At 41.2% G+C, this 27,996-nt stretch overlaps 1 protein-coding gene across 2 annotated transcripts; it reads right to left on the reverse strand.

Annotated features, from left to right (window-relative positions):
• Positions 1 to 23: 23 nt before the first annotated feature.
• Positions 24 to 27,806, reverse strand: SEC61A2 (SEC61 translocon subunit alpha 2). 2 transcript variants are annotated; one of them, XM_004578463.3, is made up of 12 exons: positions 27,672 to 27,806; positions 25,621 to 25,688; positions 24,420 to 24,485; positions 14,745 to 14,823; positions 13,143 to 13,274; positions 12,909 to 13,018; positions 7,841 to 7,994; positions 6,718 to 6,878; positions 5,588 to 5,785; positions 4,206 to 4,397; positions 3,644 to 3,720; positions 24 to 590 (listed from the first exon to the last, which is right to left on the reverse strand). In XM_004578463.3, exons 1-12 carry the CDS (start codon positions 27,676 to 27,678, stop codon positions 404 to 406), a joined length of 1,431 nt encoding a protein of 476 aa, XP_004578520.1. In that variant the 5' UTR covers positions 27,679 to 27,806; the 3' UTR covers positions 24 to 403. The 2 variants fall into 2 exon arrangements, 1 of the variants encoding a protein (XP_004578520.1); XR_009246205.1 differs by lacking the exons at positions 24 to 590; positions 3,644 to 3,720; positions 4,206 to 4,397; positions 7,841 to 7,994 and having other exon boundaries at positions 5,649 to 5,785.
• Positions 27,807 to 27,996: the final 190 nt, after the last annotated feature.

Consider the following 27,996-nt stretch of genomic DNA (forward strand, 5'->3'; position numbering starts at 1 on the left):
AACTCATTAAATAAGCTCAAAAATACTGGAAAGTGGCAATTTGAACTACATTTATTTTTAAACAAGTGTTGGGGGTGTAGTATTCTGAACATTGTGTGCAAAACGAATGCATGTCACCATCTCACCGTCATAATGTCATACAGCAAGGTGGATGCACTGATTTCCAGCAGGACAGGCAACACCAGATGGACAGTTCTTAATGGAGAATGTAAACTTCGGTTTTAAGGCAGCTGGTACTAATGCTGCACACAGGCTTAGCTCGGCGCCCATTCTGGAAATGGGACAATTAGCACTTGAAAACAAGAAACTGTGAAGGGAGAGAAGGGGAACTGGCATTCTTTGACAAAAACAACATGTCAAAATGTTTTCCCTTTCACACACACAAGAAGAAATATTTGAACATTTAAAAAAACAAAGCACCCATCCCACCAACCTCAGCCTGTTCCTTAACAAATATTTCAAAGTACTGATAAATAATGGTGACTGCAAGCAGAATCCCAGTGCCAGATCCAATGGCTCCCAGGAAGTCTGCCAGCACAGAGAGGGCGCCAATGCACAAGCCTCCGAACGCAGCCGCCGTAGGGATGTACCTGCAAGACAAATGTCGTGGTCAGGCAGTGGAAGCAGTGAGGGCAGGAGCCTGCCCATCAGTGGCACTCTGCAGTGCAAACGTGACAGGACCATCTGTAGTGTAATGGGCTCTGCATTAGAGATGACACGCTAATCAGAGTTCTGTCATTAACAGAAGTCCCAAGTTTTCAATTCTGCAAATGTTTAACTACTAGTTTACTCCCTAAGTGACTGCTACAGTCAGATGTGGGTCAGGGCAGGCCAAAGCCAGGAACCAAGAACTTGGTCTTGGTCTCCCACATGGGTAGTCAGGCCATCCTCTGCGGCCTTCCCGGTGAGTCGGCAGGGATCTAGTTCCGAAGATGAGCATCTGGGACTGTCACTCCAGTACAAGATGCCAGCCAGCTGTACGCATCCTGTAAGTAGGATGATGGCATATAACAGGTTAAAGCATTTGTTTTGTCTCAGAGTTTCAGAAACCAGTAAATGGCCAAAAAAGGCAACACATGATTATTGGGGCAAAAGTGCAGAATCCCAGACTTAGATGTAAGTATTAAAATGTTTCATATTTTTAAAATTTGTGAAACAAAGAGTAAATTTCAAGGTGCTTTCTAAGTGTCAATAAACATGCTATCAAGGTTTTAATGATTCTCTTCAACAGTAAGTCAGCCTTGGCTGCATATCGGAAATTACCTGAAAAGCTTACATGTAAAGTTTTGTTTAAAAAAAAAAATTGAGGGGGGCCTGAGGTGATGGCTCAGTGGCTAAATCCTTGCCTTGTACACTCTGGGACCCCATATGAGCACCAGTTCATGTCCTGGCTGCAATACTTCCCTTCCAGCTCCCTGCTTGTGGCCTGGGAAAGCAGTAGAGAATGGTCCAAAGCCCTGGGACCCTGCACCCGCATGGGAGACCCAGAAGGGCTCCTGGCTTCAGATCAGATCAGATCAGCTCGGGCCACTGCAGTGATTAGGGGAGTGAAGATCTTTCTCTGTCTCTCTTCCTCTGTAAATCTGCCTTTCCTATAAAAACATATTTAAAAAATGAGGAGATGGTAGATGAAGCAATGGCAAAGTAGCAGTGAACTACTGACGTTGAAGACTCACTGTACTATCCTCCACAATGAAGGCTCTGAATAAATACGAAGCTCAAATAAAAATGCGAAGTGTCATCTCAGCAAAAGATGCCAGACCAGCTGGATCCCCACATGCAAAGAGTATTATGTGGACATTATCTCCCATCAAATACAAAAATGAACGAAGTATTTCATCTTACCTTTGTAATAAAGTTTTATTTTTTTTTAGTAGAGATCACTACGTAGATCACAGAAGAAAACAAGAATATTTGTAACCTTGGGTTTGGCAGTCTTCCATAAACTGCACACCAAAGGCAGCAAAAGCAATAAAAGAAAAACTTGGGCTGCAGCAAAATTAAAAGCTGTGTATCAAAGGACAGAAACCAGGGGAAAGGCGGGAGCAGTTCCTGACACAGTGGTTAAAGCACCGGGACACTGACATGCCTTATCAGGCTGCCACTTCAGTCCAGCTTCCTGCTCACATGCACTCAGACCCCACAGATGATGTCTTAAGTCCTTTGGTCCCTTCCTCCCACGAGGGAGACTCGGTTCCTGGCCTCAGCCTGCAGTAGCCCTGGCTGTTGTGCATACTGGGGAGTCAAAGAGTGGGTAGATATCTGTCTCTTACCTTTCAAATTAAAAAAAATAAGTAAGAGACAAAAATGACCAATAAATCCTGAACAACAGTACTCCACAGCAAAGCAAATCAAAACCTCAAAGAGATACCACCTCACACGCCTTAAGCCAGGGAAGCAGTGCTGGGAAGGCAGAGCGTGCAGGCAGCCTGGAAGCAGCTCGGCAGCTCCTCCAAGTGCTAACCACGGCCTCACTCCATGACATGAGAAATACACTCTGAGAGACGTGAAAACACACCCACATGAGATGTTTGCAGACACGCTCAGAATGGCATTATTCATAACATACCAAGAGGTGGGAAACAAAAATTCCCATCAATTAATGATTTAAAAATTACAATGTGGCAACCCAAAAGTACTAACACCTACCTAAAATGGATGAGCTATAAAAACAAAAAAGGTCAGATAAGTCACTCAACAAAAGACTACATGTAAATCTATGAAATGTCCAGAACAGGTGAAGCCAGCAGGGGGGAGCCCCAAGTGTCAGGGAGGAGCCGCTGACTTTGAGGATGGGTAGGAATGGAGGACTAGGGTCTCTTTCTGGGTGATGAAAATGTTTTTAAACCAGCTCTTAATGACTGCATGGATCAGTATATATTTTAAAAAACAGTGAACTACCTACCCACTTCACATGAATGTGAATTATATCTCAAAGCTGTTACCAAAGATCAAAAACCCAACGCTTGGAACCCATCCCAAGCCGAGTCACAATTCCTGTTGGTGGGTGATCAGTCCTTCTTCAAAACTCCACAGTTACTTACTTTATTCACTCATTAATTTATTTAAGATTTTTTAAAATTTTTATTGGAAAGGCAGATTTACAGAGAGGAGAGACATAGATAAAGATCCTCCCTCCGCTGGTTCACTTTCCAAGTGGCCGCAAAGGCCAGAGATGAGCGGATCTGAAGCCAGGATCAAGGAGCTTCTTCCGGGTCTCCCATGCAGCTGCAGAGTCCAAAGGACTTGGGCTATCCTCTACAGCTTTCCCAAGTCACAAGCAGGGAGCTGGATGGGAAGTAGGTCAGCTGGGATACAAACCAGCGCCCATATGGGATCATGGCACATGCAAGGCAAGGACTTCAGCCAATAGGCTAATGCGCCAGGCCCTCCACAGTGACTTTATGTGCACAAAATTGCTTACCTACGTTCTAACACTGGGTTGAACAGTGAAGGAAACACAACTGCAGTTAATAATTTAGGCTTCAGTTTTGATACACAGAGCAATTACGCTGAGTAAAAGCAGTTCTTTTGTGTGCAGAAGAAAACTTGGTTCAACATAAATCAAACCTGTAATATTCAGCAATGCAAGAAAGACTGAAACGCACACACTCTCTCACAAAGGCAAACCCTGATCACTTACCTATTAAGCTCATGAACCATAGAGGTATCTCTGTGACCCCGCATTACCATCTGCTGTTCTTTAAGCTGCTTAGCTACCTGTCAAAAGAAAATTAACTTTTACTAACAAATTCTTAATATCTCAGGGCTTACTATCTATTGGGTTCAATGTGAAGTGTTCTTCTATACCAGAAGTAATCTGAGAAACCTGAAGGCAGGCAGTGTCCGAACAACCCCATTAAACCTGGGGTTTAAATGCTGTGTGGCTGGTTGTTAGGCAGACAGGACCCAGTGTATCTCAGTACTGCTTGCACTATCCCCTCTGAAAAGAAAGTCAATACTTAAGGCATAGGAACTGCTGGTACGCTGAGTTGTGGAGGGTGGCACACAACAGTGATATATGAGAATGACTTACTTTCCAGGAACTAATTTTTGGCCCCTTAGGGATAACACAGGCTTATTAGGAATGTACAAATAAAGGTTTAAATTACAAAAGAGTGTATTGATTTGACAATAAAAAACAAAGCTTTTTTTTTTTTTTTTCAAAATAAAAATCATCATTTTCAAATAAACCAAGCACTTACATCTTTGGCTGAGGAACCAGACACCTCTATCCAAGTCTTAGAAAAGAATGCACAGGATCCCAACATGAAGATAATGTAAACCACGACATGGACAGGATCCTCAAATATGGCACCCATGGACTCCGGCGGAGAAAGATAGTAGCAGAGGCCTCCGACTGGGTAAGAGCGGGCAGGGCCTCCCCCACTGACGTCCTGTGAAGCAACAGCAAAGAGGACAAAAGATCAAGCCCAGAAACTTTTATGACTTAAAACTTCTCAAACTAACAGTATCTTAAGGCCAAAGCTACTGTAGCCAACGCTTTTAACTCAAAGAGATTGCTTTCCATCTAATTATTTCACTCCATCAAAATTATGACAATATAAATATGTTAACAGAAAAGCAATTTTTAAAGCTACAAAATCTTCCTCTCATAATATAGATACGACTGTTACAACATTTTCCATGAAACTTATTATATGTAAAATCTGGATTTTCTGAACTGACACCCAATGTATTAAAGATCCTTATATATAATACTGCCATTTGAAAGTGTTAAAAATACAATGTAAATATTGACAAGCAACCTAACAATTTGCTGCCCAAACTTACATGTTTTGCATATTATTATAAGGAAAAGTGTTTTAGCACATATCTAGAACAATGGATTTTTATCCACATAAACATTCAAGAAATAGAATAGCATATCTTTGGTCAAATGAAATAAAAAAAAGTAGGGGAAACTGAAAAAAAAATTGGGTAACAGTGTTTAAATATCTGGTTCTTTATGGTTTTCAAATGAATTTTTCACCATGCCCCTCAAATCACTAATCCCAAGTTGAAAGCACTGAGTATAAACAAATTTAATTTTCCGATAATTCTCTCATTGAAGACAATCTTATGCAAGGCCAGCATTGTGGCACACCAGATTAAGCTGCAACTTAATGTGGAAGGAAGTCAGACACAGTGCATTTGATGTCTAACTCTCTCGATAGAATTGTTAAATACATGCTTATCACCAGCCCAGTAAATCATAAGCCAGTTTACTGCTACTCAGGCCAAGGAAAATGGAGGGAAAAGATGAAAGTACACCATATATTATTAACAAGCAGCTTTAAAGGAGAAAGAATATTATTTCAGACACTAGTGAAATAGGACTACAAAACAGAAAGTCACTTTCGTGAAAGCAATGAAGATTTTAGTATAAATGGTCATTGAAATGAGGTAAGAAAATGCTTCCTAGAAAGTAATAAAATACCTGACCATTGATTGTTTTAAAACACTTACAGATTTTTCTAGGTAAATAAAAAAATTCTGCTATCAATAAGTAAGATGGAAAATATTATATTAACTATTTCTGTGTCTCAGGAGAAAGATAAATCCATGAAATAGAAATTATACTCACAGCCCACTGTCCTAGTAAATTTACTAAGAAGTTGCCACTAAATCGAACGGACAGCATCTGGGAAATCACATATAAGTTTGAAACTAAGGCCGACTGAAGGATAATGGGAATGTTTGAGGTGTAGAAGAGTTTGATGGGATAGCTACTATATTGTCCTCGATACCGGGCTGACTTAATGGGCAAGTCAACACGAAATCCCTAGAAAACAAAATTAAGAGCAAATTAGAGAATGAACCGTACATATAAATACAGAAAAGAGCAAAAATAATTAACTGCATGGAGCATAAAAAGTCAAAAAAACCCTTCTGCCTTGAGTAGACTTTAAAAATCATTTTTATGATTGGCATTTGGCGGAGCAGTTAGGATACCTATATCCCATATTACAGAGACTGCAAATCCCAGATCCACTTCCAGTTCCAACTTCCTGCAACTGTGCACCCTGGAAGGTACTTGAGTTCCTGCCACCCACATCTGCCTGCTGGCCTCATCCTGTCCCAGCCCCAGCCCCAGCCACACAGCATTTGGTTTATTCAAACCAATGGATGGAATATCTCTGTCTGCCTTTTAAACAAATAATAAAAGTAATAAAAATCTGCTTTAAACCCATTTTCTATGACATAACCACCATTATTTGTCATCCTAAGACAAGCAGCTAAAAAATGGAATCATTTGCTTGAGTAGCTTTTTTTAAAGATTTATTTATTTTTATTGCAAAGTCAGAGATACAGAGAGAGGATGAGAGACAAAGAGAAAGATCTTCCGTCTGATGATTCACTCCCCAGGTGGCTGCAATGGCCAGAGCTGCACCAATCCGAAGCCAGGAGCCAGGAACTTCCTCCAGGTCTCCCACATGGGTGCAGGATACCAAGGCTTTGGGCCGTCCTCGACTGCTTTTCCAGGCCATAAGCAGGGAGCTGGATGGGAAGTGGGGCCACCGGGATTAGAACCAGCATCCATTTGGGATCCTGGCGCATTCAAGGCGGGGGACTTTAGGCCACCATGCCAAGCCCCTTGAGTAGCTCTTGAAACACTGACTTGTTAAGACACTGGCATCTCCAATGGCATTCTCAATGTTAAGAGCAAAACAAAAATCCATATCCAACTTACTTCATCCAAAAAATGATATTTACCTGAAAATAGATGACAACAGCAAACACGAAAACTGTAGCAATGAGGTTCATGAGATTGGGTAAATTCTGACGATAAAATGCCTCCCTCAGAGCTCGGACTTTGTCTGTCCTGGTGGCCAGCAGGTGAAACAGTGCAATGACTGCTCCCTCAAACTCGGTGCCTAAGAAACCAAGACCAAAGTGAACTATGAGCTTACCAGGCAGAGTCATTCGCAATCAAAGCACATCACCTGAGACTCTATATACAAGAGAAACTACACATCCAAACAGTTCACCGGGGTTTGCCGTATGATACAGCCACATACACAGGGTCTAAAATACTTAATTATTGAGGCAAATCTATTTTAACATAAATCTGAGGTTTTCTCAAGAGACTACTCTTGATGAAAACATCCAAAATAACATTTACCAAAGCAAGGAACTTGAAGATTTGCCTCTCATTTACTTTGGAGAAAGGAAGAATATTCTTAGAAAAAAAACAAAATAGCAGCAGCAAAGCAGAAGAGAAAAGGTGAGAATCCAAAGACAATAGTACTCTACCAAGCTTGCCAGCAAGCTTCTTGTACCAAGAACATTAAGAAACTCTCATTACTATTTCCTTAATACAGGGATCACAGTGTGGATGGCTAGCAATGAGACTACTGGGGCATGGCGGCTGAGAGCAGTGTAAGGGGAAAAGCTGAATGAAATCTTTCAAAACTTAGGTGCCACGGCAAAGCCAATCAGAGGAGCAGCCAAAGTACTCATGCTCCCTGAGGATACAATAAACAAGTTTTTCATTTGGAAAATCTGAATTCACCAACTTCACATCTTCTTAAGAAGGCTGATACCAGTCAAACATATGACTTGTCCAGCAAGGGCTTAAGCAAGATTAACAAACAGAAGATCTTAAAAATCTGTTTGCAATCACTGTAATTTTAGATGAGCAGAGGCTAAAATTTAGAAATGCTGTTTTTTGAAGTGGTATGAATCTGTTTTCTTAAGTTTTGAACAATTAACATTCTTTGTCCCCAGGGCTAGCAAACCGGACCGACCAGCTATAGGCAGGTCGTGCTACACTATGGACTCGCTCTCAGCACACATCCAGCAAAACTCGTGCAGTTGCAGTTGCTGTGCAATGTACCTCTGCCAGTGTTAATGGTAGTGGGACTAAAGGCCTTCCAGACAATGGTCTCACAGATGTTGGTGGCAATAAAGAGGGAAATCCCAGACCCCAAGCCGTAACCCTTCTGTAGCAGCTCATCTAACAGCAGCACAATCAAACCAGCAACAAACAACTGTGGGGAGAGAAATGCAAGTGAGCTGAAGCAAGAACAAACTCAGCAAAGAGGGGGATGAACACTCTGGCTCCTTCCAAAGGCCCAGCGTTTTTAATAGGGAGGCCACGCTGTTGCACTCTCTCTCTACCTTGACTATCTGCTGTAGTTTAGTCAGAAGCCAATTCTGAAAATTAAAGGCCTGAAAACAATTCAATTATAAAGCAGACATTTCAACCACTAAACTATGTTCATAACTTCTGGACAGTTTCCCTTACAATTTAAACATTACCTATTCATAAAGCACACTGAATGATAATAAGAGTTGCAGAACTTAAGGCAGCAGGATCTGAAAACATTCCCAAATTCCTCCAAGTAAGTAAAGGACCAAGTCAATTATGCTGTAGTAACGAGATGTAGTTGTATACTGATATTAATGGTAAATATAAAGACTATGCTGCTACTTTTTTAAGGTACTATATATAGTATCAGTTATATATGATAGAATAAGTCAACAATAAGAGCTAAAACTTATATGTACACTGTAACAATGGAAAAATGCTTTTGATACTTATGAATACAAATTCAAAGACAGTTAAGAATTCATCAGGTTCTTAAGCTTATAATGTTTTAAAGCAATGAAAGCAGACTAACTTCAATTTTGGCACTGAAAATTCTTAATTTCCTTTATGAAAAAGACATTTCTGAAAAGCACACATCCATTAAACACTCCATAGTCTTGGAAGTCATCGACCCAGACATCTGATTCCATGCCTGTGCCTGAGTAATCTCATCAAGCCCAGTCTCTGTCCCTGAAGAACACACATCCTCCAGCAGAGCACGGTTACCCTCCCCCCTCCTAATTCAGGCCCTTTCCATGCAGCACCTGTCAGAGAGACAACAGGGCTACATGACACCATTTCAGCATGCTTACCTTGCACAATGCTGATTGTTCCTTAAGTGCATTTCAGTGGCTGCACGCAGCCTGACTTGTCTACTTACAGTCAGTTTGACTTTGAATGAACTGAAAAAAGGGATAAGTCTCAAAACTTAGAGACCCAGCTAACTCTTCACTGAAAACCAAGTTGGACATTTTGACAGTTACAACCCACTACCAGATTTTATTTTGATCATGATTACATTCTGAGGAAACAAACATTCTCAATCATAAAGACAGAAACCAATCACACACAGGGAACAGTAACTCCACAAACTGTCAGTCACAATACCATTATCACATCAGCTACATTAGCTTTATCAAGGACTTCTAATGTCAGACTTGTCCAAAGGCACAAAGCAGCTCTGAAACAACTGTCATTCTCCAGATCCCGCCAGGGCTGCGTCAATCAGACAACAGAGTAACTCATAAACACCCTGGGGAAACACTGGTGCTTTTCTAATGGTGGGAAAGTATTAGAGAAATCTGCAGGAGAAATGGTTTTTGCAATTGAGGGAATAATAGAGAAGACAGTAAATCCACGTATGCCTGTGAAAACGGATAAGCAACCAGGAGGCCACAGCAGCAGCTCCGTGGCTACCGCAGTGAGCAAACAGAATGCTCTCCGCGTGTTCAAGCGGAATGCACAACACATCTATGCCTCAGCAGTGGGTATCAACTGCACACATGTGCACACAACTGAGCCTGCCAAACATACTTACCTCGACTGTGAGCCATGGGCACTGCTGCTCTAGTCACCTTTTTAAATTTTTAATTAAGACCCACTATTTAGATTTCATTAGTCAAAAACACACTGACTGGAGGCTGGAACTGTGGCATAGCAGGGTAAAGCCACCACCTGCGGCACCAGCATCTCATATGGACACTGGTTCATGTCCCTACTGCTCCACTTCTGATCTAGTTCCCTGCTGGTGCCCTGTTTTGAAAGCAGTGCAAGGTGGCCCAGCTGCTTAGGCCCCTGTCACCACGTGGGAAAGCTGGAAGAAGCTCCTGGCTCCTGGCTCCTGGCTCCGGGCCTGGCCTAGCACCAGCTACTGCAGCCATCTGGGAAGTAAACCAGTGGGATGAAGCAGCTTTGTCTTTCCCTCTCTAACTCTTTCAAAGAAAAAAATAATAATCCTTTAAAAATATATATGAATAAAACAAAAAAAAGGTAAGAAATACGTTTAATAATAGCAAGTATCAAAAGCTAGTTTCTAGGTGAAAATACACTGATTCAGTCACAACCCTTAGACTATCCACATAGTTTCAATGATAGCACTGCCTTAAAAACACAAATGAATCACTGCCCACCTCTGATAAACACAACACATTTCTTAACACATTAACAATAGAATTAACAATAACACAAATATCTGCATGCCATAATTTATACAAATTAAGATACATCCACTTTACTTTGTCTTCATAAAATATTGTTACTCTTGGATTCCTGAACACAGAAAATAAACATCACAGTGAGATATCAATTGACTCTATAAGAAGTTGACTATTTAACCCTGTATTACTCATTTGAGACTTCTTAAGGAATCTAAACACATCCTTAGAAAAGTTGCTAAAGAAATTTCACTGAGGCACAATGTTCTAACAGCTAAAGCCAGTTCTGAGTATCTTAAAAATCAGGATTATTCTAGGTGTCTGACACTGGATTGAACTGCACCTATGACGATGCCAGCATCTGATACAGGCACCTGTTCTGACCCGGCTGCTCCACCTCAGATCCATCACCCTGCTAATGGCCTAGGGAAGGCAGCAGCAAATGGCAGAAGTACTTGTGTCCCTGCTATCCACTTGGGACACCTAGAAGTTCCTGGCTCCTGGCTTTGGCCTGGCCCTACTCCAGCCACTGCAGTCATCTGGAAAGCAACCCAACAAATGGAAAATATTTCTGTCTCTCCCTCTGTGTGTGTGTGTGTGTGTGTGTGTGTCTCCTTCACTTTCAAAATAAAGTAAATCTTAAACAAAGAAATCCGGGTTATTCTAAACTACGGGGTGCATACAATAAATGCTCCGGAGAACACATAAGGAAAAGTTGACCTATCAGTATCCTCAACAAAAAGTAGGGAAAGAGATCCTAAGCATGCAAGGTAACAAATCAGTCTCCTAAGTGCCTTCTCTTCCCATCCACTCCATCTCTTCTTGCTAACACTCACTGGTTATGAAAAGACATCCTGCAACATATTTTTTTCTCTCTGCAACAGATTTTAACCTGAAGGCTAAAACTCATGTTAGGACACATACCATCCCACTTCAGGGTTCCTGTGTTCAGTCCTATCTGCTGCTCTGGCTTCCATCAGATCTCTGTTAGAAAGCTCATGGCTCCTGCCGCCTAGGTGAGAGATGTGGATTTAGTTCCTGGCTCCTGACTGCCAGTCTCTCCAGCCATTGCAGGGATTTGGGGAGTGAACCAATGGATGAAATTTCATTTGCCTGCTTCAAGTAAAAATGAAAAAAATAACGGAACAATCTAACTTAATTGTTTTGAACCATGCTCACTGAACCATTCTATTGCAATTGGTCTCTATAAAAGGTTTTTTGGGTTAAAAAGAATGGACAACATGCCAGTCTTGAACACTCATATTTCTCAGCATACATATAACCAAACGGGTACATTAAATTATTCAAATTATTACTATTTGAGTTTGGGCTTTGAATAGTTACAACTTACAACCTAAATTAATTGCAATTTCATGGTGAAGACAAGAAAGCACATTTCCAAGATAATCACAATGGCAGACAGCCAGTTTATTTGCTTAAGGAAAGCTTTTTTTCAAACACAAAAAGGAACTATCACATAGCCTAAATACAACCTATTCTTGTCTGTCTTCTCTAAATGGTGATTAAGGATTGTACAATTAAGAAGTATCTTCCAAACTCTATATATTTGAAGATATTTACTAGTGGCAATCACACTGCCCTTTCAAAACTCCATTCATTTAAAACCTTCATGGAATATATGTGCAGGCATGTGCTATTTCACTGATTCTAAGACATTAGCATTTAAAATACCATTCTTTTTAAAATTTATTTATTTATTTATTTATTTTTAATGGAAACTCAGATATACAGAGAGGAGGGTAGACAGAGAGCAAGATCTTCCGTTTGTTGATTCACTCCCCAAGTGGCCATAATGGCAGGTGCTGAGCTGATTCAAAGTCAGGAACCTAGAGCTTCTTCCGGGTCTCCCACGCAGGTACAAGGTCCCAAGTCTTTGGGCCAGCCTTGACTGTTTTCCCAGACCACAGCAGCGAGCTAGATGGGAAGTGGGGCTGCCGGGACACGAACTGGCACCCATATGGGATCCCAGAGCATGCAAGGAGAGGACTTTAGCTAATAGGTTACCATGCTGGGCCCCAAACACCATTGTTCTGTGTACCATTAATAAAGAATACTGCCAACTATCAAGGAACTATTATTTTCTACTTACAAAATAAGATATTTTAGTTATACATGATTATCATCCAGCTTGCTGTTTCTATACCTTTCTGTATACACCAAAAAGAAATTTTCATTTTTCATAACACGTTTTTGTAAGACACTTGATATGACACTTAAACTCCTGTTTATCAATTACACATATAACCAACTGATGTGATGATGATATGAATAGCTATGACCAAGCTGGCACACATGCACAGGCAATGACAACTACCATGACTACTCTTTGGAGAACCCCAAATGTTGGGCACTTTACTGATTGTAAGAAAGCATGCTGATTTTAGAGACACCAAAATATGAAAAACATAGAATCACTCAAATGCAACAGATTTATAATTTGCACTTTAATGAAGGAAAAGGGTTATCTACAATAAATTATATTCTTATATCAATGTAACTTATACATACTGCTTTGATAATAAAATATTATAATCCAAAAGTAAGGAAATTAATACATTCACAACCTAAACAACTGGTTAAAAAAAAAAAAGATATCAAACTGCTTTGTTATCTGCATGTGAAAATGCAGGATTTCTTACCTGAATGATGATCAAGAGACAGATTCCAGCACCCATTTCCGCAGGGTCCCCGTACATCCCCGTCATGACATACACAATAGCTTGCCCAATGGTAATGATCATACCAAATACTGACAAAAATTGGGAAGAAAAGTAGTACATGCTTACAGTCAAAGTTGGGAAAGCCACAGAGAACATCAGCACCACAAACACTCTCAGATTTGGAAAAGGCTCAGCAATTGTTGGAATGCTCACATTTCTGGGCTCCATTGAAGAGCGCTCTATCCTTAGGTGTATCACCAACTTCAATGATTTTGGCTCCAGCTAACAACTGCATGATCAAACCAGATGTTACAATTGGGGAGATTCCCAGTTCCATTAAAGTTCCTGCAAAGGAAAGGGAAAGAAGTCAATAGTTACTATTGTACATGACATAGATAAATCAGGAAGCACCTGAGTTCTATGACACCCACTTAAAGCCAATGCTTCAGTGTTAACAGGCAATCTTGATCCCCGAACTACTAAAAAGCTCTCATTGAAGAATGCAACACTGGGCCTGGCGGCATGGCCTAGCGGCTAAAGTCCTCGCCTTGAACGCCCCGGGATCCCATATGGGTGCCGGTTCTAATCCCGGCAGCTCCACTTCCCATCCAGCTCCCTGCTTGTGGCCATAATGCTAAGGGAAATGAGCCAATCCCAAAAGGTCAGATACCACATGTTTGCGTTAATTTAAGAGGATATGATGTTATGTAAAACATGTTATTTTATGTATATTATGTTATATGTTGTGTATAAACTAAAACTGAATTGACAATGAGGTGATCACAGAAGATGGTTAAGAAATTGCAATTGTTTTTAACATACTGGTTACTCAATACTATAACTATTAGTTACACAACGAAGTTAATTGTTGCTGAGGGTATGTTGGAGCCTTTAATTGACTGGGTTGATAATCTGATGGTTCTGCCCTCGGACCGGACACAGTCTCCCCAGGAAGCTGAGGAACTAGATTGGACTATAAGATGTTGGACTCTATGTTTAGTTTATGCTTGCAAAGAGGGAATCTCAACTGTACTTGATCAGTGGATATGCAACAAGGTGGAATATTCCACATGGGGGAGAGCGGGGGGAGGGGTGGGTGATTCCCAGTTCCAACGAAAATGTATCACATAATACAATGTAATCAATGAATAAATAAATAAATAAATTTGTAAAACCAGCAGTTGAGGACGACCCAATGCATTGGGACCCTGCAACCGCGTGGGAGACCCGGAAGAGGTTCCAGGTTCCCGGCTTCAGATCGGCGCGCACCGGCTGTTGCGGCTCACTTGGGGAGTGAATCATTGGACGGAAGATCTTCCTCTCTGTCTCTCCTCCTCTCTGTATATCTGACTTTGTAATAAAAATAAATAAATCTTTAAAAAAAAAAGAATGCAACACTAACATAATTGGATACATTCGATCAAAAGTGTTACACATGGTCCTTCACAAAGCTCACAGAGAAGTTCACCTTGGTGAAGCCCCCTGAAGCCCATGCATAGCTTTTCATAACACATATTTCCATGACATTTTCAAGATCCCCCTTAGTATTATGAAAATGCCAATCTGTAAATCAGTTTAAAAGACTAAAGAAATTCTTTTTTGAAAACCTTCCAAGATTTCTAAAACAGTACTGTAAAAACCCAGGGGGAGAATTCCCTGTTACTACAGCCAATAAATATCTGGTACTGTCATTATTTACATGCTTGGTTCCTCTCTCAGGCAAGAAGCTTCTTAACTCCCTCCCAGCAGACACTGAAAAAGCAACATTTCTTTGCTGTCAGTAGCAGATCACAGACCAAGAAAAGCAGCACATACCTCTGTTAGATGCAAGAATAACTCTCATCCAGTAGAAAGGATCTGCAGAATCTGATGACATGATTCCAAACAGTGGGATCTAAAATAGTACACAAAATACTGAAGAATGCATTATGTAAATGAAATTTGCTCTTCACTGATAATCCATTCAGTTAATGTTTGCATTACAGTTTTAAAGAACAACTTTTCATGTTCCAAAGTAAAGTGTATTTTTATTTATAAATAACATGATCACCACTTAGTACATTTCTTTTTTTTTAAGATTTATTCATTTTTATGGGAAAGGCAGATATACAGAGAGGGGAGACAGAGAGGAGGATCTTCCATCTGCTGGTTCACTTCGCAAGTGACCACAACAGCCAGAGCTGTGTCAATCTGAAGCCAGGAGCCCAGAGTTTCTTCCAGGTCTCCCACATAGGTGCAGGGTCCCAAGGTTTTGGGCAGTCCTTGACTGCCTTCCCAGGCCACAGGCAGGGAGCTGGATGGGAAGCTAGGCTGCTGGGATTAGAACAGGCGCCCATATAGGATCCCAGTGTATGCAAGGTTACCATTAGGTTACCTCTAAGCTACCATGCCAGGACCCACTTAGTACATTTCATCAGTAAATCTTGCCAATATCAAGAGCTATTAGACAACATGAATATACCCCACATTATTAACATGTACACTTAAATAGAGTAAATATGGTAAATTGTTATGTTTTCTATCATAGTCTTTAAAAAAGTTCCCATTGGTAGATTATACATTGAAATATGTCTAGTTATAAAGTAAGTTTGTAAACCTAAAGACAACTAACACCACACTCCTGGATGTAGGACTAAAGATGAAAACAACTGCGGAATGAGAGGCAGACACTAAAATGTAAGCTTTACGACATGTAGTAACATCAGAAAATATTTCTCACTTTGTAATGCGTGGATCCATTTCTGGTTCTAACAATTTAGTGGGGAATGTGGCAACAACTGAACATCTTAAAATGCACAGAACTTCCCCAAGACAAGGAAGTATCCACCTTAAATTCAATAATACTGTTGTTAGGAACCCCTGATTTATGGTGCTGGCATGCTGGCTCAATAGGCTAATCCTCCACCTGCAAACAAACACCAGCATGCCAGAAGGGCGCTGGTGTGTGTCCCAGCTATTTTACTTCCCACCCAATTCCTGATTGTTGCCTGGGAAAGCAGTGGAGGATGACCACATGGGAGGCCAGAAAGAACCCCCTGACGCCAGACTTCAAATTGGCTTACGTCTGACTGCTGTGTGGCTATTTGGGGAGTGAATCAGCAGATGAAAAATCTCACTCTCGGTCTCTCCATTTCTCTGTAAAAACATGCCTTTCAAATAAAAACAATTAAATCCTGAAAAAAAAAAAAAAAAAGAAACCCTTCTTTAAAAGTATTGGTACAAAACTATATAAATAAAACGATAGTTCAACGTGGTACAAATTTTTATGGGAAATAAAAAGCAGTACTGAATATCTTTCTAAAACTTGCAAACCCTGATTATCCCTAGGTGGTAAGATAATGACTTTTTTTCATTATCATTTTCTATTTCTGTCAAATTTTCTACAACAAACATTTGTCAATTTTGTTTTTTTTTTTAAAGATTTATTTTATTTTTATTACAAAGTCAGATATACTGAGAGGAGGAGAGATAGAGAGGAAGTGGAGCTGCCGGGATTAGAACCAGCAGCCATATGGGATTAAGGCGAGGACCTTAGCCACTAGGCCACGCTGCCAAGCCCCCAACATTTGTCAATTTTGAATCAGGACACAAAACCACCTTAACTTCAGACTACATCCTATTATAAAACCCATGTTTAAGATCCTATGCTTGGGTATATGTCCACTTCAACTACATGGGGATCAGACACAAAGAAAAATACACTATCAACCTTAATCATCTTCCCTACATGAAGCTGACTCTATTTAAGTTCCAAAAGATGCTACCAGCACTGCAACAACTCATGTGCTCAGCTATAACGTCTATGGATGTTTGAATTTATTAGATGGGTAACAAAACTGCTGAGGTAGGGCCCAGCACATTAGCCTAGAGGCTGAATCCCTGCCTTGCACATTCCAGGATCCCACATGGGAGCCAGCTCATGTTCTGGCTGCTCCACTTGCCTTCCAGCTCCCTGCTTATGGCCTGGGAAAGCAGTAGAGAACGGGTCAAAGCCTTGGCACCCAGTTCCCCTATAGGAGACCCAGAAGAGGCTCCTGGCTCCTGTCTTTGGATTGGTTCAACTTTGGCCATTGTGGCTCTTCGGGGAGTGAACCAGTAGACAGAAGATCTTTCTCTCCATATCTCCTTCTCTTTGTATATCTGCCTTTCCAAATAAATAAATCTTAAAAAAGAAACAAACAAAAAATTGGTGAGGTGTGGAAACTGCTGGATGTCTATGTGCACGCTGTTGCTACAGACACTCTTAAGAAGAGGGATGAGGAGTGAAGGGGATATTGTGCAAAATCCAATGACCCCTGGGAGTGTAGTCTAATATAACCACTATGGAAGTTAGTGTGGAGAGTGCTAAGAGAATTGAAAACTGATCTACCATATGATCCAGCTATCCCACTTCTGAAACTATATCCAAAGGAAATGAAATCTTCATACAAGAAAGTGATCTGCAATCCTATATTTGTAACAGCACAATCTACAACAGCGAACACATGAAAACAACCCAAATGCGTGTCAAAAGAAGAGTGGATGAAGAAACTGTGGTACATCTACTCCGTGGGGTACTACTCAGCCATTAAAACTAAAATTCCACCATTTACAACAAAATATTCCTAACAAGAGACCATTATGCTCAGTGAAATAAGCCAATTGCAAAAGGAAAATATCATATGTACCTTCTGACAAGACAATCTGCATCCAAAATACAAGATCAACAGATATACAGGTAAGCATGTATATACACAGATATACATAGAGGAAGTGTATAATGGAGGCTAGTATACCATGCACTGCAGTATGCATTTTTACTTCTGAATAAAGATGGATTCCAATGAACCTGTTAAATCTATCTTGACACTAGAATGCTGGACTTTATACCATCCTCTATACCTACTATGTCAGGATTCACTTAAATAGCAGAATGACAGACTTTTGTTGATGCACTAAACTATGGTTACAATATAGGGGGAAACAGTTGGGGTGCAGGGGGTGGGGGAGGGCAGAGGGGAAAATTCCTGAGCCTAAGAACTATATCATGAAAAATAAAGAATTATTTTAAAAAAATGATGACTACACTCTGTATTACAGATCTGTCAGTCCAGTTATCTCCCCTATCAGAGACAGCATTGACCCACATGGGGAAAGGGAACAAGAAAAAGCTGACTAACCTCCCCCGAAAGAACCATGTGCCCTGTTTTCCTGTGGTGAATAGGATTACTGCAATCAGCTTCTAATTTTACCTCTCAGTAAGTTCAATAGTTCGAAAAGATTGTGAAAACAGAAGGGAAGCAACAGACATATTTTCTTTGATTTTTTTAAAGATTTATTTATTTTTATTGCAAAGTCAGATATACAGAGAAGGAGAGACAGAGAGGAAGATCTTCCATCTGCTGATTTACTCCCCAAGTGACCACAACGGCTGGAGCTAAGCCAATCCAAAGCCAGGAGCCAGGAACTTCCTCTCAGTCTCCCATGTGGGTGCAGAGTCCCAAGGCCTTGGGCCATCGTTGACTGCTTTCCCAGGCCACAGGCAGGGAGCTAGATGGAAAGTGGTACTTCTGCGATTAGAATCGGCAACCATATGGGATCCCAGCGCATTCAAGGTGGGAACTTTAGCTGCTAGGCCATCGTGCTGGGTCCCACAAATGAGCTGTTTTCTATGAACTGGTCACAGTAACAAGAGTTCCAAACTTGCATTGTTGAAGAAATAACAAGCAGGAAGCCATTAGCCTGCGGTTGTTTCAGGACCCAGAACTCTCATGAAAGCTAACAGAACCTGAATGGAGGCATTTTCTGTGACTGATCAATTTTGACTGAAGCTTTAACCAGCAACTGTCAGCTAGCCAACCAGCGTCACAGTTGTTTCAGGACCTCCCATGAGCCTTGAACATGCGAAGGAAGTTCAACTATAGCCAATCAACCCATGACCTGTCCATTTGGCTCATCCTAACTTCTTGTCCACATGACTGGAAGAGAACTCAAACAGCCTCTTCTAGTGGTGAGTGGATCTGATTCATGAATCTTTTAATGTCCAAACAGAAACTTATTTCTTTTGTCTAAAGTTATTAACTTGACAAAATACAGTACAATACTTCAGAGAAATAAAGCATTCCATGTTGGAGTTGAACCCTAAAGTGATCAGATGCAGAAACAGAAAATTAGCCCCAATGATTTCCAAAGGCAAGGAGCACTGGTAAGCAAAACAATGTTTTTCTGGCTTAGATAGGAAGCTGCAGTGACATTAGAAAATTTTCCTCTCTGGAACATAATATAAAAAAAAATTTTTTTAAGATGTTAAATAATAAAAGTTAACAAGAATGGAAAAAGGCTATAGCAAAAAAAAAAAAAATCTACAGAGTAGCAAAACAAGAAAACTGATTATCAACTTGAAAGACTGGTAGAGTAGGAGGGATGAACAGACCCAGTTCTAATCTGCTCCTAACCATCACATGAGACATCAAGAGAACACGCAACATTCCCACCAACATTCCAAACCTGGAGAAACCAGCTGCAGGCTGGTACAGCCTCTATGGAAATCAGTATGGAGAATATTCAAACAACTCAAAATCAACATACCGTATGATCCAGCAATAGCACTCCTAGGAATATATCCAGAACAATTGTTTTATGAGAAACCAACATGCACTCCTATGTTCATAGCAGCACAATCAGTAATTGCAAAAACATGGAAGCAACCAAAATGCCCATCAACAGAGATTGGATAAGAAAGCTATGGTTCATCTACTCCATGGAATACTACTCAGCTATTAAAAAAAACAAAATGCAGTTCTTTGTGGCCAAATGGGCCAAACTGGAAACCATAATGCTAAGGGAAATGAGCCAATCCCAAAAGGTTAAATACCACGTTTGCCTTAATTTAAGATGATATGATGTTATGTATAACATGTTATGTTATGAATGTTATATGTTGTGTATAAACTAAAATTGAAATGTAAGTGAGGTGGTCACAGAAGGTGGCTAGGAACTTGCATTTACTTTTAATATATTGGTTACTCATTACTATGTCAATTAATTCCATAATGATGTAAATTTTTGCTGATGGTATGTTGGAGCTTTCAATTGACTGGGATGATACTCTACTGGCTCTGTCTTCAGACCAGACCAGAAAGGGTATACCTAAGAAGCCGTTGAACTTGACTGGACAATAAGATGCTGGACTCTAAAAAACAAAAAAAACAAAAAAACAAAACCCATCTATTTGTTTTCTAGAAGAGACACATTTCACCAACAAAAATCAGCAGAAACTATATCGCATGGGTTTTGATGTTTTCTATTAGTTTCACCTCTTCAAAACACTTTCTTCTGATTAAATTCTTCAATGACTCCTAGATCATACAGTAGCATCATTTTCTTCAAGAAGGTTCTTGATTTTCATTTCTTCAGCTACACGTTAGTCATTTAGTAGCATGTTATTTAACTTCATGGTGTTGTTAATTTCTTTTTTCTTCCTGATGTTGATTTTGTTTTGTGGCTTTTCTTTTTTTGTTGTTTGTTTTGTTTTTGTTTTTGTTTTGTGGCTTTTCATTTAAGGGTATCTATAGAAGGTGTGTAATGGAGACTGTCATATTTAGTAACATGTTATTTAACTTCATGGCATTGTAAATTTCTATTTTTCTTTCTATTGTTGATTTTGTATTATGACTTTTCATTTGAGGGGATGTACAGTAGCTGTGAAATGGAGAATAACATATCCAGATGTGAGGATACAATGTAGTATGCATTTCTATTTCCAGACAAAGATAGACTTACAATGAAACTGTTTACTATATCTTGACAATAGGATTCTGGACTCTCTGCCATTTTCCATGCCTGCAATGATGGACATATGACTGTGTATGAAGAACTATGCTTTAGTAATGATATAGAAGAACTAGGTGGGGAGGGGGGAATTGGGGCTGGGATAAGTGAAATACCAGGAGCCTATGGAACTGTATCATAAAATGATAATAATAATAAAATATAAAATGTAAAAAACAAAAAAACATTCACTGGCTTCTGGATTAGAAAAGTCAATATTGGGCCCAGCGTAATAGCCTAGTGACTAAATCCCAGTCTTGCATGCGGTTTGTATAATCATTGCTCTACTTCCATCTAGCTCCCTGCTTGTGGCCTAAGAAAGCAGTGGAGGATGTCCCCAAAGCCTTGGGACCCTGCACCGCATGACAGACCTAGAAGAAGCTCCTGGCTCCTGGCTTTGAATCAACTCAGCTCTGCCCATTGTGGCCACTTAGCCAGTGAGCCAGTGAATGGAAGAAGTTTCTCTCTGTACATCTGCCTATACACACACATACACACACAAAAACAAAACTTAAAAAAAAAAAAGGTTCATTATTGTCCAGATGCAAATTCTATAAATGCATCTGAAAACCATAACCCTTAGAATGGCTACTACATAAATGACCAACAATAACAGCACAACTGAACTCCACTACAAGACAACAGAAATGTAACATGGACAGCCACAGGCAATCAGTAAAGAGGTGAAAATTTCCCATCAACTGGAACATGAATTCACCATTCAACCCAGCCACCCTATCCTGGGTAGTCACAGAACAGAGAGGGAGGAGAAAAAAAAAAAAAAAAAAACCTCCACAGAAAGACTTGCAGGTGAAAGCTTATAGCAACTTTGCTTTGGTTCCAAAATTTAGAACCATTCCAAAGCCCAACAAATCAGTGGATCAATAAACTGTGATATACTTATAGTGCAGAACACTAATTAGAAACAAACAGTAACGAACTACTAACATAGCAACAACATGGATGAATCTCAAACAAGATTATAAACAAGATTATGATGCAGTCAGACATAAAGCATTAATGCACTATGATCCAACTGACATGAAAATCCAAAAAAGACAAACTATAGTAACAAAAATCAGATCACTGCTTGCCCCAAACTGGAGCTTTGGGGAGTATAGCTTGAGAAAAGCTACAGGTAACTTCCTGAAGAGGCAAACATGTTCTGCATCAATTTGATAGTAGCTACTTTGGTATACTTGCTTTGTCAAAACTTCAAAAATACATCTTATAAATGAGTACTGGAGTAGTACAGTATCACAGTGGGTTAAGCTGCTACTTGGAAGTTGGCATCTCAGAGTACAGGTTCAATCCCATTCTCTTGCTTCTGAACCAGCTTCCTATTAATGCACAGGAGAAGGTAGCCGAGGATGAACCAAGTCTTTGGGCCCCTAGCACTCACACAGAAAACCCTGCTGGAGATTCCGACTCTTAGGCTCAGTCTGGCCCAGCCTCAGCTGCTGATGCCATTTCGGGAATGAACCAGCAGACAGAAGCTCACTCTTTGTCACTCTGTTTTCAAACTAATAATCTTATTTGAAAATAAGTGTAAGGCATGGGTATCTGGCATGGAAGTTAGGCTGTCATTTGGGATGCCTTATCCATATCATAGGGCCTAAGTTACAGACCAGTCCTGCCTCAGGTGGTTGAACCCATTTGACTTCAGTCTGGCCCAGTCCTAGCTTTCACGGGCATCTGGAAAGTAAATCAGAGGATGCAAAATGTATCTGTCTTTTTTTGTTGTTGTTGTATTTTTTGTTTGTTTTCTCTCTCTCTTTTTTTTATATCTGTCATTTGTTAAAGAACCATCCACTGGTTCTCTCACCAAATGGCTGTATAACACGAACCAGCATCCATATGGGATCCCGGTGTGTGCAAGGCAAAGATCTAGCAGCGCTGAGCCACCATGCGAGGACCTAAAATTTACTAAATTTTATTTTATTTTATTTTAATGATTTATTTATTTTTTATTGCAAAGTCAGATACACAGAGAGGAGGAGAGACAGAGAGGAAGATTTTCCATCTGATGATTTACTCCCCAAGTGACCACAATGGCCCATGCTGCACTGATCCATAGCCAGGAGCCAGGAACTTTCCTCCAGGTCTCCCACATGAATGCAGGATGCCAAGGCCTTGGGCTGTTCTTGGCTGCTTTCCCAGGCCACAGGCAGGGAGCAGGATGGGAAGTAGAGCTTCTTGGATTAGAATTGATGTCCATACAGGATCCTGGCCCTGGGCCCCCTAAATTTTATTAAATTTTAAACACAGGAAATCACCAAGGTTCTAAAATTTGGTTTGGGGATATTTAATACCCGATAAAAGGCAAATTGGAGAAATATTTGTGCACATATAAAAAATTATTTATATATATGAAAAAGCTGTTCTAGAGCCTGCCACAGTAGCCTATTGGCTTAAGTCCTCATCTTGCATGAGTCAGGATCCCATATAGACACCAGTTCATGTCGCAGCTGCTCCACTTCCCATCCAGCTCCCTGCTTGTGGCCTCTCTGTATATCTGACTTTGCAATAAAAACAAATAAACATTTTAAAAATTAATTATTTACAAAAAAGCTGCCCTAAATCATTAAGAAACATGTAATCTTCCCCTCCCAAAAAACACCAGTATGAAAATAGAAATAAAAAGTGTGAAGTGTTCTTACATGCTGATAAAAGAGACATAAAGAACAAGATAACCATTTTTAACTGATATGGGGGGACGAGCATTGTGCTACAGCTACTTAAGCTGCTGCCCACAAAGCCAGCATTCCACAAGACCACTGGTTCGAATTCTAGCTTCTCCACTTCCCACCCAGTTCCCTGCTAAGGCTTCAGCCTGACCCAGCCCCCAGCTACTGCAATTGACTGGTGAATCAATCAGTGCTTGGAAGATCTCTCCCTTTCTTTCCATCTCCCTGTAACTCTGCCTTTCAAATAGATTAATAAATCTTTTCAAAACAACTCATATTAAAAAAAAGTAACAGGGGCTCCGCACAATGGCTCAGTGGCTAAATCCTTGCTTTGCACACACCAGGATCCTACATGGGTATCACAACTGCTCCACTCCCCATCCAGCACCCTGCTTGTGGCCTGGAAAAATAATAGAGGATGGCTCAAAGCCTTGGGACCCTACACCACATGGGAACCTTGGAAGAGGCTCCTGCCTTTTGACTTTGGATCAACTCAGCTCCAGATGTTGTACCCACTGGGGAATGAACCAGTGCACAGAAGACCTTTCTCTCTGTCTCTCCTCTCTGTAAATCAATCTGCCTTTCCAATAAAAATAAATTAATCGTCAAATGAATAAATTCCAGATACTCCACTTCAGAGTCAGCATCCTGCTATGTTCCTGGGAAGCAGCAAATGATGACTTAAGCACTTGAGTTCAGTTGTGTGGGAGACTCAGCAAGCACTGTTGGCTCCAGGCTTCAGTCTGGCTAAGCCCTGGCTGCTACGGCTATCAGGGAAGTGAATCAGGCTTTTTGGGAAGTCAACCAGCAGGGGCAAGAGTTCTTTCCCTTTTCCTCCATGTCACTCTTCCTTTTAAATAAATATAAAAACAAATATTAAAAAGAATAACATTCTCAATATATTTCAGCATATTAACTAATTTTTCCAAAATTTTAACTAAGCAAGACCTTAGAAAAATAGGGCAAATATTTATTTCATGTTAAAGTTACTTACCTGACAACACACTAAGAAAATGAACAGAGTTATAGCAGTCCATAGTACCTTTTCTCTAAACTGGATCTGCACAACAAAACACAAAGATGATCAACTAAAATCAAGAAATAGCAAAGTTAAAGCACAACTCCACATTAAAGCACAACCACCACTTCCAACCATGATCTGTACCTGTTATGTATTTATAATATTTAAAATGTCCTTCTACCCCTAGTCAGCATCAGCTAAAACTAATAGCTAAACCTCTAGAACATAATTTTTTTTTTATTTTTCAAAGGATAAAAAAAAGTTCAGTACAAGTAGCCCTCATGCACACTGTACTGTGTTAACAGAAACTGGAAAAGACACAAATCAAAACACAAATCCAACATGCATCTGCTATACTTTTAACACTCTAATATCCAAAAATCAAGGAGTGCTCATAATGTTATCATACAAATAACTCATAGACCACGCAAAGCCAGAGACTCTTGAGGTCTGTTAAATGTAACTAGAACAAATATATTTACCATCTCAAAGCAACAGGAAGAAATGTATTTATAAATCAAATAAAAGCTTAATAGCAGTTTTACCTATCTCGTTCTATGCTCCTGTTCTTTCTACTTTTACAACAAACTGAACATATATGAGAAGAATGGCAACTAGTTCTGAACTAGCACTAATTCTGGAACTTAAATACATTGGCTTGTAAAATATACAATGATAGACTATCGATTTGGTCCAGTCACAAGATCTCTGCAATGCAATCTTGTCGTTTCTCTTTGCAATGAATGAATCAAGAAATGGAAGGTATATGCACCATGCCAACGCAATTCCTTTACCTAAGACAGCAGTACTCATCAAAACCCAACTAGCAGCTGGGGTCATTCAGTCTGGTGGATTCCACAACCCATATCCTAGCCTAAACAAACTACAAAGGATCATAATAAGCCAATATTGTATCTTTCATAACACACAGACCAAAGAAACACTTGATGGAAAAGTAACTGCTTAAAGAACAGTCATGGTTGACAACATAAGATAATCTACCTAGACTCAGTTTGACTCACTTGATGCATCTTAAAAGGAGAATGCGTGGGGTTATAACTTTTCAATTACAACCAGAACAAAGGTATACAAAGCAAAGCAATCTTGCTGGTTTAGCAGGGTAAGTCATTAAGATATTTAGCTACATTCCGTATTACTAAAATACTATACTTACTTTCCTTTCAGGTTTCTGAATTTCAGGTAGAACTGCACAGAAGGGTTTGATAACTTCTAAAAATTTGACTGTTTAAAAAGTGAGAGAATAAATGTCCCCATTAAAAAAGAGAAGTATCTTTTCACAGAATCAATTACAAATGTTCTTTTACTTTCAATAGACCCATTTCATTCCACTCCACCCCAAATGAAATAATCATCATGCTCTCCATTTCAAATTAACAAGAAAAATGTTATAACGGACAAAAGAACTCTAATGGTTGGAGGATGCAAAATAATCCAAGGATCCTTCCATCACGTCTCTGCTTCCAGTCCTGCTAGATATGTAGAAAAGGTTGTTCAGAGAGCATCAGAGACATCAAAATAAGAGGAAACACAGCCTACCATGGAACCCACAAAATAATGCATTCCAGAGAAGTGCAGGTGAAAGACGGACACCCTCACCTCTGAGGAAAAGCGCCGTAAAAAATGGGTTTAAACAACTGACGGCTCGAACAACTCAAAGATGCCCAAGTAAGTGAGGAAATCAGCTCCCTCCCAGAGTTAACTTTCTAAGCTGGACCATCTCTGCTTCATTTCGTTTCGCCATAGTTCACTCGCACATAGATACCTAACTACTTGCTTATGTGCAGTAACTGTCAACCCACAGAAAGACCATCACATTTCAATGCTAAGTAACATTTCCCCAGATAGCTCTTGCAAGATAGAAGTCAGATCAAGCAGGGGTGTTTGAAGACTGAGACTGCTTTCTGGCCTGGCTTATGGTAAATCCTACCAGAGAACTGGAGGATCCAGATGCCCGCTCTCCAGCCAAAAAGAAATGTGCAATGTACAGAAACACAAGCCCCATTGGCTGGCTGTGAGTCAGGGTCAGCTTCCTCTCCAGACCCCGGATCTCGCTGGATTGGCTGGATTCCAAGAACTAACATCCAGGAACAGTGCAGCCGACGGGAGTGATTACACTCCCCTGGGTTAGCCCAAAGTCGACCACGACGTCTTTTTTTAAAAAAACAACAAAAAGCTCACAGGATGATGTCAGTCAGCTCCTGTTCGACAGAAGAATTCATTACTGGGCACGAGTAGAGGTTTAACCAATACACACCACTCTGGACTTTAGGAAAGTAAATCAGAATTATCATCTCCTTTTAACGCAACACAGGTTTGAATCATATCAGGAAACTCCTGTACCCTCTCTTATTCTTATTCCTTCCCACTTCAAGCCAACCTCCCGGGTCCCTGGGTATCATGTGATCAGTATCTATTCGGGTATTCCTGTCTGAGCAATGTTCTATCACCACGAGTCTGTCCTGCTAAAGGAAGTCATCCATCATAAGGTAAAGTCAAAACCAAGGGTCTCTTCTAATTCCTGTCCAGCTTTCTCCCAATGTCCACTAGTTGGCCAACGGGTACCGGTACCGGGCACCAAGAAACAAATGAACAGGTCTGTGAGCGCATGTGTGCGCGTGGGTGCTGGGGGGAGAAAGACTGTTGAGTATCTAGAGGTGGGCCCTCAAAAGACATCTTTAATGCAAGGCCTTGTCCCTTAAGGCTTATGCGACCTCATAGTTTTTTTAAGAAAACGCTACAAACTCCTGGAACGAGGATTCTGAGGCAAAGGTCGGGTACCGACTCCTAACTCCTTTCCTCTCCTAAAGCACACGCTTTTCAAAAAATTAATCGAGTTAGCGACCGCTATTCAGCACAAGTAATATGTCCAGGTAGGCTTGACTCGCAGCAACAATCTTAAGCAGCAAAAGTGGTCCAGCCTGCCTCGAGTGCCCGGACTCCCCGCCCCCCAAACCAAGGGCCTCCTCCCGCCATCCTCGCGCCTCGCCACGATCAAAGAGCAGACGCGGGGCCTCCGCTTGCCGGTCCCCGCGGCTGGCCCGCGCCAGGCCTCGCGCGACCGAAGGAGCCCCGGGCCAGGGGGCCTTCCCGCGGCCAGCGCCCTCCGCAGCGGCCCGACGCGGCCCGCGCATCCCGCGCCCGCACACCGGACGATCCCGTCGCCCGCAGCCTCGCCGCGTCCCCGCTGCAGCCGGCGGTACTCACTGCCCATGGTGGCGGCAGGGAGGAGGCCCTGCGGAGCACGGCGACCTCAAGGATGCCTGCGCCCAACTCCCGCGGCCCACCGCCTCGGCGCCGGCTGCTCCCGCGCAGGCTCCGCCCCGCGCCACGTGACCCGCGCTCGCCCCGCCCCCAAGCCGGGCCCGGCGGTTGGCGGATGTCCGCCGCGTTGCCATGGTTCCCGCCTGTAGCGGGGCGGGGCTGGCCCGCGCTGGGGGCGTGTCCCGGGCGGGATGCGGGGCGGGCCGTGCTTGCCCATTCTGCACCCCGCAGCCGGCGCCGGGGTTCTGGGCGTCCCCGGGGCAAGCAG

This window comes from Ochotona princeps, chromosome 10, assembly GCF_030435755.1.
Source record: "Ochotona princeps isolate mOchPri1 chromosome 10, mOchPri1.hap1, whole genome shotgun sequence".
NCBI classification, from domain to species: Eukaryota; Metazoa; Chordata; class Mammalia; order Lagomorpha; family Ochotonidae; genus Ochotona; species Ochotona princeps.

Coding starts and splice junctions, on each gene's coding strand:
- SEC61A2 (XM_004578463.3), bottom strand. Junction 13,019..13,142: donor CTTCAATGGAGCCCAGAAAT/GTGAGCATTCCA, acceptor AATTTTTGTCAG/TATTTGGTATGATCATTACC. Junction 3,721..4,205: donor CTGGTTCCTCAGCCAAAGAT/GTAAGTGCTTGG, acceptor TTCTTTTGACAG/GTAGCTAAGCAGCTTAAAGA.